Genomic DNA, 14,821 nt, shown 5'->3' on the forward strand with positions numbered 1-14,821 from the left:
GTCAATAGACAGCAACGCCACCTCCCCCCCAACTCTCCTGGAGTGATATATTACTTAATGACACTTGCGTAACACGAGGCAATTAAAATCTCGAAATATTAATCTTCATTTCAGTATTACCTCATGGAAACATTTACCTTTTGGGAATAATGGTATCAAAGTGGTAGATTTCTGATTTAGTGATGTTTTATGTTCATATGTAAGTCATACGATACCACACTGAGGAACATTGAACACCTCAAGCAAGATGAGAAAAGCAATCAAAGTCTTTAACAGTTGCTCAAGAACCTTTCCTCTGTAAAAAATGATGGACGTTTGTCACTGTCCTCCAAATACCAAAAATTCCAGGGTGTCTGGATTCCCATAAACTAGGCCAGAACTGGCAGCCTGGAATCTTGCATCTTACCAAGTTTCGTAAATATCTGATAACTGCGGGGTCTGATCTAACAGATATATCTAAAAGGTATTTGACACACAAGATCTTTTTAAAAGAGCAGTGGCAACAGCCTTCTACTTACAAAAGAGCATGTTTGCATAGTCTACTAGTTAGGCCAAATCCCTCCATTTTGCATGCCATATGAACCATGTAAATATACTGTGCTGTAGGGATGGGAATCCATGATACTCGACTCTGCAAAAAGCATATGAAACAAAGATACAAGAGAATTTTTCTAGTTTGGTCTCCTTGCCCAGGAAATGTACTTTTTTTTTTTTTTTTTTTTGCACAGTACACAACATCATTTCAGTAGGGAAAATGAGAGGAAGTAGCAGATTATATTTGAAAGTGGGTTTTTTGTTAATATGTCTTAGAATGGAACTGTCTAATATGCATTTAACCCAAATACGTGTCATTATGAAAGTGTTATGTTGGCTTTGAATTTTGAAAAATGGAAAAACTCTGAGCTGTCTCTTAACATGAAACTAAAAATAATACTAAATTTTATGACCTGACAAAATAAATTTCATCATTTCTTTTAAAAAGCAGGTTTATGATAGCATTCTATAGGATTTCTTTATACATAAAAGGCTTCAGATTTCTTTCTATTTAAGAAACTACTTATCTACTCTTCTTAGTTTATTTGGTAAATAATTACAACTAGAAGAAATTAAAAAAATTCTCGACTTGTTAAAAAATTATCTGAACAAATAATCTGGATGAATTTTTCTACAAAAACAAACAGCTGAAGTTACAATAAATAACATTTCTTCTTGAAACAAGAAACCATATTGTTTCTTCTTTTCTGTATTCCAACATCCCATTCCATAAATTATAAGTAAAAATCAAGTAGAAGTAGTCCTTCCAGTAGTAATATTCACATACTGTGAATGTTTTGAAGTTAATGTCTTAGAACATGAAACTTTGGTAAATGTTTTATGAAATGTGCTGTGCGCATGTACTTGCACTCCATTTTGGTGAAGCTGAATAAATAAAATAAAAAAATCTTCATCGCATCTTGCTTTCATAGAGCTGAACAGCATCTGGCCTTTAATGTTCTTCCTCAAGGTTGGCTGCTTTCCATTAGACTGTGGCTCTTTAGAATTTGTTCTCTCGTGTCAAAAAGCCAAGGCTGACTGTTAGGAGATGTGCAGGAAAGAAAACACCATGCTTTATCTTTTCAGTATGGAGATTAACTTCACCATATTGATTCCAGCTACAGCTCCCTTCTGTTTTAAGAAACAAAATGATTTGATACCAGCTCCTCAAACGACATCAAAAATATCATAAACTTCAGAAATTAAAAAAAAAAAGACAGCTTTTGACTTACAATACAAAATTATCTTCCCTGTCTCAAATCCCCAGTGGTGGACCAATCATCAAGTCCCAGAGGAACTCACCACTGAAGGCATTATATACACTGAAAAATCTCTCCGAGGAGTAGATTTCTATTGCAACAGATTGTAATGCCAGAGGTGAGTCTATGGCTAAGTGTGAAACTCATTAATGGAAATGCTGGTATTCTGTGTTAGGGAAAGTTATGAAACTTTCTGATCTTTTGAATTAAGTGTTTGATTGCCCTTTAATGTCATGATGATTTCAGTACATCTACATGAAATTTGCAGATTGTTTTGGTGTGACTGATAAAATATATTGCTGTAGACATTGGCATCCTAGAATGATAATCCAGTATTCCTTCTGGTGATGACTGAGATTCAGTCTCCATTTTCCCCTTGCCACTATTACTTTATCCTGTGAAATAATGTCTTATCTGTGGTAAATACCATTTTTTCTTTAACAGACAAGAAATGAATCTTTCTAAGGTGGTGTGGTTTCCCACTCTGGTCAAAGTTATTTCTTCAGTTTAGCATACTATACAATTAGTAACCTCTCTGTAGGTAGTAAGTGGTACATTGTAAACAACCTCCATTTGGAGTCATATAGGGAACATTTTTGTCATGCAAAGAGGGGCTGAAACCTGATCCTTAGATTCCAATCAGAGAAACAATGACTACAAATTAAAATGGATTGTATTCGAATCCAATAGGTTTGACACATCACTGAAAATAAGTACAAACTAACTTTCAGTGTGGAATAGATGATGGGAAGGTTGATCTGTCATTTAAATGGAAAACAATGTAAAAAAATTTTAGGCCATTTTGTGAATAGGCAAACACCCTAATTGATGTGTAAATTTACAGTCTTTGTTTGATAGGGTTTTTTAAGTGTGCCGTTGGGTTTTATTTCTTTTTAAAAACTTGGAGAGGCTTCACTGAAAGCAATTTAATCAAGTACCAGTACTAAAAGTCTTTGTGAAAATGACCTGTAGCAGGAAGAGTAAGAAAGAGAAATACATTTGCCTTTTATAAAGTTGAAAAGATAAGAACAGTTTAAAATAAAAAAGTGCAATGAATTGTTTTAATATGTTTATTTAGCGAACGGGTCTGTAGTGTTATTTAATATATTTTCTTCACTCAAATGTGAGGCAAAAAATGGTAGTATTGGTTACCTTGAGGTACCCTAGCAACAATAACATAACTGCCACTTACATCAGTGTGCTTGATGAAGCACTGTTCTCGCACTCAATTAAACTATCATGCTGACAGAAGAAAAATGGATCCACTTTGTTGCACACTGTCAAACATGCTTTGCCTTCCAACCTCCATTATTCTAGCTAAGTAAAAATGTATCAAACCACTTAACTGTGCCTGTCACTGAAAAAAAAAAAAAAAATGACACTAGGGTTTTAACAAGAAAATTTATGAATACCCTTCCCAACTTTCTGCAAACATCAATAATACTAACAACACATTTCCAGTAGTTATAATATTCCAAGGAACCTTAGAAATAGATATCACATCCTTCTTTCTTATGTGATCCCTTTCTTATGTCACAGTTTTATCTTTATCAGCTGACAATGGCTTTCTTCAGCTGAAGAATAATCATATAAGGTTATACTTTTGTCCCTTTTTGTTACAGCAGTGTAACGTTTCCTCATAGATGGAAAAATCACTATCTGAATGTAAGGCAATAGGCAGACCCCTCTCTTCTCATTATACAAACTCTCACTACGTGGCAGTCCAGCAGGCAACGTGATGATAGGAAAGTGGACAGCGAGCCACATCCTAGTGATTCCTGGATACTGCCAAGCCACTTGCGGTGTTAAGACTGCCACAGAGCACAGTTGTCATTATAAAGCGAAAGGCATGAATCTCCCTTCTGAAGGAAAGCTAAATGGTAAAGGTCTCTTTAATCCTGATGATACAGCTGTATCTGACTTGCTTTGACATTAATTTAGCTCAGTCTTCTTTCTGATGCTTTGAGACTGCAACAGAGAAGAATGTTTGCCACACAGTTGTCCTCAGCATTCTGCCAAGTAACTGTTAGCAGCTCACCAAAGCGACATCTGTGCATGTGGCAATTGTCTTTAGTCTGAAGCTGTTTCTCTTAAATCTAAGCCTGAGGGCTTGAATCATCATTTCCCTGTATCTTGCCAATTGCAGGGTGTTATTTTTACACACATTTTTTATTTGGAAATAACTACTGAAATCAAAGACACTGAAATAATAAACTCTGCTATTGAGTACCATTTACATTTTTATTCCAATTCTTTTCTCTACACTAATTTGAGATCTCTGAGTATTTGAAAAAGAACAATTCAATGGGTCTGATTCAGTATTCAAAGCATTCTAGTGCTCTTTCCATCGAATAAATCCAAATTTTAACTGCATTTGATTATTTTATAAAATTAATTTATTTGAATTTTTTTCCTGTGTGAAACTAAATTCTTTAAATGAAGACATCTAGTGTCATTCTGATGCCCTCAGCCATCTCACCTGCCCTCCAGTTGCTCCTCCACATCCATGCATGGGTTTCCATAGGTTCTATGGAATGTCCATGAAGCACATTCACATGTGCTTGAATATGCAAGTATATCTAAAATAACATTATACAACTAATTTAATTCAAAGTTATTGCAGCTGCATTTTCCCTTTTGTCTCACTCTTACATACAAAAGCAACACTTAGTATTTTCTTTCCTTGTCTGGAATAAAAATAGCAATGAAACAAATATGTTGTCACCACATTTACTCTTCATAATCTTCCAAAATAGACAGGTTTTCTGGATAAATTATTCTCAGATATAGAAAGAGGAAATAATACTTATTCTCTAATAACTGAAATTTTGATTTTTGTAAGCCAACAAATTTTACTTCCATTACAAACTGATAACACCTCAAAAATATTAATATGGAAATTGATTTGTTAACAGAGACAAAGTGTGGTCAGATCCTCAAAATACAGAAATTAGTATAGCACCATAAAAGTTGTTAGGTCTATGCAAATTTGAAAGAACTGAGAATCTGACTTTCCTATGTAATACAGTAATTTTTTCTGTCAGAAACTTATGTAGCAGAATATGAAGAATTCTCATTTGTAAATACAAATAGGTAAGACATGAACCATATTTTGAACTAAAGAATATATCTTTTTACTTGGAGTTTATCAAGACTTCAATGCCAAATTTAGCATACATATGTATACATGTAGTAATTAAGCTGATTTTTCACTTTACAAATAGGAATTAGAAAAAAAAACCTCATGCATAGTCAGTTTACAAAAGATTTGCTTAGAGGAAGATAAATACAGGTCAGAAATTTTGTTTTGGCACCATGTCGGTCATGCACAGAAATTGGATGGCCTTACTGCACTCAGGATAAGATGCTTCTGTCCCCATGACAGGAGTGAGAACCATTGTGTTTAATTCCCAAATAGTTTTAAACTTGTGCATATAGAAGTTGTTGCCTTCTTTAAAAAGTAACCTTTAAGAAAAAGACATTTTAAAAAGTCTTTATTTCTTTTTCATTAATAGAGAGCAGTTCCTTGATTAGCTTGAAAATCAGCCAGGAATAAGCATTTTCTTTTCTTGTGTGTTGGAGAAAAAAAAAAATACAAAATTATACAGAATAAATAGTAAATATAAATCTAGTGAGAATTCATTGCAAAAATAAACCTGCAGTGTTCTACGTTTTTCTAACCTATTTTTCCCACAACAATTTATTTTCTTCTAATTTCAGAAAATATATTTTTGTACAAATAACTAAATACTATTATTCTTCCTCATGTGTGTATTGTTGTAGTTATTCTGTCTGAGCATTGTTTTTGGGTAGGGTGGGAAAGGACCTTTATTTGCCCTTGGAAATTCCTAGCCACAGCAAACTCATTTCCTTCAAGAATATTTAAAGCCAGCACAGAAGTTATTTATATACATATGTATATATATATATATATCTAAAAATCAAACTTATTAAACACAGTAACATATTTACAGCTGATTCTCAGTAGCTTTCAAATTGCCCAGGATTATGAGTTGAAACACCAGTGATGCACAATATTTTATAGCAGCAGCTCAAGAAAAGATTGTCCAAACTTAGGTAAAGCTATCAGATAGGGAAAGTAGCAAAAGGCTTGCAGTTTTCTTTGTTGAAGATGTTGGGTAAACATAGTTACATATTTTTCCTTCCACATACTGATACAGAATGCACATGAAGTTCGGTGTAAAATACTTAAATATTTGCAGGCTCTGGGTGAATACACAAAAATATTTTATCTTTTTTTTTTTTAACTGACATTTAGTATGACAACATTTCAACTCTTTTCATATTTTTTATAAAGGTATGTCAGGTGTAGTTCTAGACAGTGGTCATGTATGCAGTGCATGTACTAACCTAACAAATACACTCTAATGTTATAAATACAAACACAGGTGTTGGAGTTTTCTTTTTAAGGTTTTTTTTTTTTTTTTTTAAGGAATCTAAATAAATGGAGGGGAAAAAGAAGGTGTAAGGGTAATGAACATTTTTTCCATAGATTGGAAAACAGAGAACAGAACGGAGAGTTCCATACACACCTTTTTTTGAAATGATGAGGAGTAGCGCAATAAGCAATCTTCCTCCCACAGTTCAATCACACAAATTTCTTGTTAAACTTGGGGTGTGACATATTGCCTGCACACAACCCCATGGCTTCCCACAGTGATCCCTGAGTTTTTCTTTGCTAGGATTACTGCTGTGCTTAAGTTCTGACTGTTGACATGTTATTATAAGGCACTTTTATTTACAATGGTTCCACCTTAAAATAAAATTACAGAAATTCGGCCCCAGCCCAATGTGTTACTACTTCACGTTTGCTGCTCCAGGACTTCCAGATAGTCAGGCTCAGCATGTAAATTAGCCTTGAGTTCAAAATACTCATTTTTAGTTTGTTCTAGAAAAACCTTTCTTGGCCTGGAGTACATGAGTGTCTCCATTAGCTTCAGCTCTTCATGTGTTCCAGGATAATGAACTTCCATGTCAGGCTGGAGCTGGACAATATTTTTTCTTAGGTACTCTGTGATCCCTAGTTGCTGAAGTTCTCTCTCTTTTTCAAGAATGTTTCTATACAAGCAGCTAGCATCCTGAAAAGACAGAAATTCAGCAGATTGATCTGTAGCCTTGTATTTGACATTTGGACCTGTAAGTGGTGAACTGTTCTCTCTTTCCAGGAGACTTCGGCGAAGATATTTGCAATCATTAGCTTCCTTCGCACTTCCCTCCTCCTGTTGCTGCTCCGTATGTTTGGGGCTGAAGGACGGGCTGTGGTACACCTGAACCATGGGGGTAACTATTCGTTGCTCATAGAGAGTCGCAGCTGGGTGTTCCGTGGTGTGGTGTGTTGTCTTATGCCCGTACATGCTGTACTGAAGGTGAACTGGGCTGCTGTCCCTCACTTGTTCATCCACTTGTTTCTTTTTGGATCTTCGGCGCCGATGCAGAACAAGAACAACTATTCCTGCCGCACAAAATACAATAGTTATAAACACAATGAGCAGTCCTAATATTAGAACAGAAAGTGGGACAGCATCTGTAAGGGACCGCAGGATGGTGTCTGCGGTGTTGGCAGTAGGAGAAGAAGTTGTCACCACTACAAAACTGGCATGAGTTGGTAGGGCAGGGCTGTTTATTAAACCTGGACACAAGACTTCACTGTTTAGGGATTTCAATTCCTTTTTTGCTAAGTGTCCTGGAGATTTACAAAAAATATCACCCATCATGGTATTCTTACTCAATTTTTGTATCCATTTTTGCAGTCCAACTGAATCACAAGTACAGTCCCAAGGATTGTCTTCAAGTTCAATTTGTACCAGCATATCCAGTTCATCCAATACATTGCTCACAGGTAAATGAGAAAATTGGTTTGTTTTCAGATTTAATCTGGTGAGGGGTACACCTGAAAAGATATGGGGTGGCAAAGCCTGCAGAAGGTTGTTATTTAGGTAGAGGACTTTCAGTTTTGGCATTACATTAAATGTCCCTGGCAAAACTTCTTTGATGGCATTATATTCAAGGTACAAGTACTCAAGGTGCTGAAGGCCAAGGAAGAGATTCTGACTTAGCTTTGTAAGATGATTGCCATTGAGATATAATTTCTGTAGTCTAGTCAGATTCATAAAGGAACCTTCCTCAAGGATCTCAATGCGATTGTTCCCCAGGTGAAGCATTTCCAGGCTGGAATAGTCCACAAGATCTGATTTCAATAACGTCTGAATAATGTTTCCAGCTAGGATAAGCTTTTTAGGATTTGGAGGAGGGGGTCCTAAATCAGACAAGCTTTCAATATTTCGCTCCTGGCAGTGCATAAGAACTCCTGAGAGCATATGGCTGGTGCAGTGACAAGGGACGGGACAAGAGATTCCTGGAAACGTAGTAGGCTTGGAAGTATGAAGCACTAAACTTGGTTCTTTAGTAGGACCTTTCAGGAGAGGAATCACCCTAGTTGACAGGTGACTATCGCTGATAGAGGTGGTTACAACCAAGGGCAGTGATCCTGAAGGATCTTCAAGTTCATTAACAGGATGGGTGGGACAAAGTGATTCTTTTTTCAACCGGCTTAATATGCTGCCTTTGATAACTGAAGGACTATTGCATACAACATCACCTATTATGGACTGAGGAGGCATGTTTTCTAGCCATATCTTCAGCTGCAACAAATCACAGTTACAGGCCCACTTATTGTCTTCCAGCTGAAGGTCTAGTATTCTTCCAATGTGTTCCAAAAAGCCAACATAGGGCAGTGTCTGTAACTGGTTTCCACGCAGATCTAAATGGGTCAACGGCACGAAACGAAATATGTTTGGAGGAAGATACTCAATGGCATTATCATTCAAAATAAGCACTTTAAGCCTGTTGAGCTTGCTAAAGGCACTTGCATCAATCACTGTGATGAAATTGTTGTCTGCTTGAAGGAACTCCAAATTTTCCAATCCATTAAACGTATCTTCTTTAAGTGTTTCCAAAGAATTGTGATTGATATGAAGTTGCTTAAGAAGGCTAAGACCGTTGAAAGCCCCAGGCTCAATATCTGCAATATTGTTAAAACCAAGATGTAAAGAAATAGCATTAACAAGGCCAGCAAAATCATTCACGTGTAACATACTCAGGCCATTGTTTAACAGATTAAGATGGAAAGGCCGTGATGGTGGGACATTTATTTCTGATATCATCTTGATGTCTCTTTTGTCACAGTTGATAATCATGGTATCATCCTTTTCTTCACAGGAACACAGACTCTGACAAGATCCTCTGGCTGAAGAAAAAGAAGGCTGTGACTGGAAAGGATCAGATGCAACCACAACTGAGCATAGAATAAAAATCCAAAGCTTCATCTTGTCCAGCAGATTCTATTAAAAAAAAAAAAAAAAAAGGAAAAAAAAAGAAAAAGAAAAATAATAGTCATGATTTCACAGGGTTTGAGTAGTTTTTATGGATTTTTTTTCCCCCGGGGCTACAGCAAGAAAAAATAGTCTTAATGCTGGTCATTGAGCTGCTTCACCTTCCAAATAATATCATATCATGCAAAACACTTGAATTATTTTCTGATTAGAGAATATATATTTAGTTTCATGTACTGAATGGAGTCATAAGGGAAAATCTTCAGTACTTTCATGCTGATACCCAAAGTAGGAAATAATCAGGTGTGTGTTGGTTTTATTTATATGCTGTATAGACTGCCAGTGGACAGCAGCAATAAGTTACTGTCCCAAGCAACTTATATCAAAGATAATATAATATTTTGAATCATTCCTTTGTGTCACTACATAGCACTGCAGATTTTAAGAGTACCTTGCTAAAATTAACTTAATGTTATCCAGCTGCTGAAGAGAAGAAACAAGATTTGGTTTGGATCAACAATGTGTTATGAGCAAAAGCCCATTTTGTCAGGATACAGGGAATCTTTCTTTGGTTCTGCATTATGTATGGAAATCAAAAGGTATTTCCTCTGAAATCCTTGTACCCACAAACTGAAAAGGAAGTAGAAAAAATAATTATCTTTCTTAAATTCTAACACATATATTGTAATTTGTGGATATTTAGTGAAAGTGGGACCACAGCACACAGTAGCGTAAAGTTTGCATATAATATACATATAAAAAATTTGTACACACAGTTAAAGTAAAAGAGAACTGACAATGCAGTACATGTCAGAAGAAACAAGCAAGCAAGGGCAAACTTTTTTTAAGATTAATGTTAGACTCCCTCCAATGATTATAATCCTCAATTTCCACAGTGGATTGTATATGGAACAGACCATTTATTACAAATTAAAAATTATCACTAGTATCAACCATATGTTATGTAATATAATTATCACCTTTAAACAAGCTGATCTTAAACTTTGAAACACTTGATAAATGCATCATTACAATACAGCTATGGAGTCTCAAGCAAAATTTAGATGTTTAAATCAGTCATTTATTATTGGTTTGAATTAATTTGTCCTACAGCCTATTTGAAGATTCTCTGTTTCTTTCTGTCAAGGCTGCCTAATTGGCAAGACCAATGGTAACTCTTGATATACAATGTAGAGTGAAATCACTGCTTATAATCTTTAATTAAGTATTTCCACATTTCCAAAAAAGTAAACAATAACCAAAAAAACCCTTAAAATGCAATGGGTGATTTAAAAACCAGTAATGTTTATGGGGTGTGCTATTTATTTGAGGACTGAACTAAGCAAGATTCTTAAGTAATCCATCTAATAAAGGTTACAGTCTTTCAAACTAAGTTATTGAAACATGAAATACAGAATGTCACTATACAACCAGCTGTGTTAGTTTCTGAAAGATTAGAACCTTTTACAAGGATCAATTCAAGTATATGAATGAATATTTTTACAGTGTGGCCATATGATCTGGCATCTCATCAATGAATATTTTAAATATAATGCACCTTGGTTACTAGAAACACTATTTCTCAAAGCTTCCCTTAGAACAGATTGCAAAGATTTACACATGCAGGCACTTAAATGCTGTGGTATGAGTATTACACACACACATATACAAAAGGAGCAACAGCAAATGTGTGCACAGTGAATTTTGGTTTTCTCCATTAGTAGCTCCTCATAAATGCAAGTAGAAGTATGAGTTTAGAAGTTGCAAGTGCAATTCACAGTGAGAAAAGGTATCCTTAAAAATATGAGCTTTTATCTTTGTTTTAGTAGAGCAAATAATTCTGTTGTCTCATATAACCCTCCTTGAACTCCAGCTGCCTAAGGTTAATATATATGCCTTTAAGTCTGTTTTACCAAGAAGTGTTGGATAAGACACACCATGTCAAGATGTTATTTTGAAGTATGCAGAATAATTCTAGGGTCATATTATGCTGGAGACTTATTCTTGCTTTTCATGCATCACTATCCTCTCCAGTGACCCAAGGTAAAAATTCAAGCTCTTGACACGGTTGCTGGCTTCAAACCTACTCTATGACTAATTCAACTTTATTTCTGTACACTTTTTCTCATTAGAAATTCCAGCGTCAATCTGTATCAAATTCAAACAGCACTTATAAAGTCCCTGAGCAAAAATTAAATGAAAAAAAAATCTGTAAGGCATGTTGCATTCTATTGCATATTGAGAAATTACGTTATAAAAATGAAAGCCCTCCTCTCAGAGATGAAAGTTACAACATTCGTAACCAATTTGAAAACATTCACATTTTAATCACCGTCATACTTCTGTAAGCAGCACTGCCAGAACTCTCTCACACACATATATATACACACACAAAAAAAATTAATAGGAGATTGGTATTCTTTTTGCAGTTTTTTTTTCTTTTTCCAAACACTCAGAAATATGTAATGAAGTTCTCAGTGGGCTACTATTGTAAAATAAAAACTGCTCTCATGTAACAGATGACTAACATTTAACTGAAAGAATTCACAATGCAACAAAATGTAATTTTAAAGACTTGAAAAACTAACCTTTTCATGTGGTGAGGTTTTTCAGCAAATTCCACATGGTAACTTAAGGTTTTTTTCATTTTATCTGCTTTCATGTAAGTCACTGCTGACTGCATACTGTAACTAAGCCCTGTAGGAATTCTAAAAGACTAAAAAATGTCATAGTTCCTTCTATGAGGCAAAGTTGAATACTTCCAGAAGTAGTCACCTTACAGCAAAGACATCTCATGCTTCCTAAATAATAACTTACTTGGTTTTAAAACATTGAAATAGCTTGTTTCATTATGCTTGGGGGTTTATTTGTTTAGTTGCTTTAATTCAGCTATTTTTAAAAAAATTATGTCGAAGATTTTCAAAGCCCCAAGCTAAGAATTAGCAATTTCTAAATGCCTTCAGGATTTTTTATTAAATTCTTAAGGGAATCACAGTCAGATGACGCATTTAAGACCACTTTTGTACTTGAGGAAATAAAACCAAACACCCGTTCGTGTCCCCTCAAGGGATTTGAATACAGCATTCCCTTAATACACATATTCTACACAGTAATCAGTTTGAATAAATGTGCCTGCAAACTGTTTAAAATACAGTATAAACTGCCATAGTTTAATATAAAAGTTATACAAAGTCATGCAGAAAAATAAATGCAACTTGTACTGAGAAATGAAATTCTCATGTGCTTAGCTAATTAACTAACTGGAGTCTTTCTTACCTGTACAGCAGCAGCACTCCCCGATACACTCAGTAATGCACAGTTGGAGCAACTGTTTCCATGCAAAGTAATTTTTCCCTCTGAAAAATGCACACTTTCTTCTGAGCTTCCCTTTGCTGCAAGCTCTGGTAATACTACAGCTCCACAAAGTTAAAATCCTTGTTCAGAAGACAAAGTACAAAGCATTCGATTGAAAAAATCTTCCAGGCAGCCGTGCACATCAGACCATCCTGTAAGCAGTTGTCCTTTTTCCTCAATTAAAATTCACAGCATACTTCACAGCTAGGCTGACTTTTCTGCATATAGTTAACTGTTTGCAAGCATTTGGATGCAGTAAACAAACAAGATGCTCAGCAGAGCTTGACTTGATCACTTGGTTTGTCAGATTTTTAGATGCAAGCTGCTCCTGTGTTTTCTCTGTTCTTTCTAGTCTTTCTTGTTAGCTCAGTTTGTTATTAGTCAGATTGCCAGGGGCTGGGAGGTAGGCGTAAATAAAGAGACTTCTTGGCTTTTGACTCAGCCTTTAAGCCCTTCCCCACCAGAGAGCTTTAATCTGCCACTGTCATTTAATACAAGATACAGCTCCACCTTGAGACAGATCAGCTCCTCCTCCTGCAATTTCTCTCACGTCCTTTCTCCCTTATCTAAGTGAGCCTCAGAAAGTAAAATTCAGCTAAATATCTTCTAGATTGCTTAAGGGCTGTTAATGCCTGATTTTGCAAAACAGTAAACATCCACTGCAGCTCTTGCAGTTTGTTCTCTTGGGTAGACCTTGCATTTAGTTTGTATCTGCAAATGCTTGCTTTAGAAACCTGAAAGCATTCCAGCCCAATTAGACTCCACAAAACACACCACAAGGGAAACTTTGTCCTCTGGAAAATATGTCTATCACGTTGAAGTGCAGAATTATTCAAATACATAGATGAGACTGTAAATCCCTCAATCCAGTCCACTCCGTGTGATTGGGGTAGGGGTGAATATGCACAGTTGTAAATACTTTATATCTGAAAAAAAATTATGGAATATTAGAACTCATGCTTGCAAAATGACTGCCGTCAGCCCTTTTTAAAACTGTCCATCTTGTTTTGTAGGAAGACTGGGTTGACTGTAATTGCCTGTTTTACAGATGTTAGCACAGTGTTGGTATCTGTCCATGTGAGATTGCATTGGATTTGCATGAAACATTGTTTTGACAAAAAACGGTCTGGTTGGGGGAAGGGCATTTTTAAAGACATGTATCATGCTTAAGGTATTATCTCCTTTGTGCTCATAAACAAGTAATTAGCAGATACAGTACAGCTACAGGAAGATGTTTATTCTGTGCAAGGAGGATGTTCCTTATTCCTCCTGCACTGCATGGGATGGTTTTATAAGCTGAAAATGCTACTTCCTCATTCATCCCACTGCCACAGAGCCACAAAACCTTTTGGTAAGCAACAACAGATGTGGTGCTCCAGCATATTTGCCCTCTAGAGAGTAACATTTCTGTTTTGTTATTATTGTGCCTTGGATTATGATACAGACAGTTTACTACAGCCTCCAACCAGTCAGATTCCAGAAACTTCTTGTGCACTGATAGCTCTCTAGGTGGCCTCGTTGACCTTTGAAGGGCTATTGCAATGCACTGTTCCATGTGATGAAGGCTATCAAGATCTTGTCCTATATTTATACTCACACACATATACATAAACTTTTATATATAATCATATGTATTTATATCTTGTTTTATTAGAATGAGCTCTGCAGCGCTTAATTTTCTAAAAATAAAAAATACAATTTAGAAGAATAAAAAACCAAGAAAACATTCCTAAGGAATAGCAGCAATTTGATTGCCATTCTTTTCAACACATCACTTATTTTTTTTGCAGTTTGCTACTTTTAATGAACCTTGTCTCTCAATCTAAACTTGCAGACATTTTACTATTAAGACTAAGGTTCTCAGTTATCTATGACCAGCCAAATAAATCATTATTTTCTTTATTAATTTTGAATTCATGAATTTTAAGTCATATTATTTCTATTTTTTACTGAACAGTTTTCAAGTGTTAACACTTGTGGTTAGCTGTTTGAGATAGAGACTATCTCTAAATATAGATATTCACACTAAAAGTGAAAACAACATCATTCTTTGCTTTTGAATTGACATCCACAAAAAATCCACATTATTTATCTATAATATTCGTAATTCAAAAACTGCATCTTTAACAAGTTTTTAAAAATGGTTAATGATTGTTTTTCCACCATAATTCTATGAATCATTAAGCAAATTATTATAGAGAATGTGATTCCGCAAGTTCATCTGCATGTCGGTTGAACTGACACAGGGTTTGTACCCTACATTTCAAATAATCATCTTCATCAATTGCTCTGACAATTTTAAATTTTGTGGACCTTGTATAA

At 35.4% G+C, this 14,821-nt stretch overlaps 1 protein-coding gene across 1 annotated transcript; it reads right to left on the reverse strand.

The window, feature by feature from the left end:
* Positions 1–681: 681 nt before the first annotated feature.
* Positions 682–12,504, reverse strand: SLITRK6 (SLIT and NTRK like family member 6). The gene is made up of 2 exons (XM_048295740.1): positions 12,422–12,504; positions 682–9,154 (listed from the first exon to the last, which is right to left on the reverse strand). The coding sequence occupies exon 2, from the start codon at positions 9,137–9,139 to the stop codon at positions 6,617–6,619; it is 2,523 nt and encodes an 840-aa protein (XP_048151697.1). The 5' UTR covers positions 9,140–9,154; positions 12,422–12,504; the 3' UTR covers positions 682–6,616.
* Between the last annotated feature and the right edge of the window lie 2,317 nt (positions 12,505–14,821).

The sequence above is a fragment of the Corvus hawaiiensis genome, chromosome 2 (assembly GCF_020740725.1).
Source record: "Corvus hawaiiensis isolate bCorHaw1 chromosome 2, bCorHaw1.pri.cur, whole genome shotgun sequence".
In the NCBI taxonomy this organism is placed as follows: Eukaryota; Metazoa; Chordata; class Aves; order Passeriformes; family Corvidae; genus Corvus; species Corvus hawaiiensis.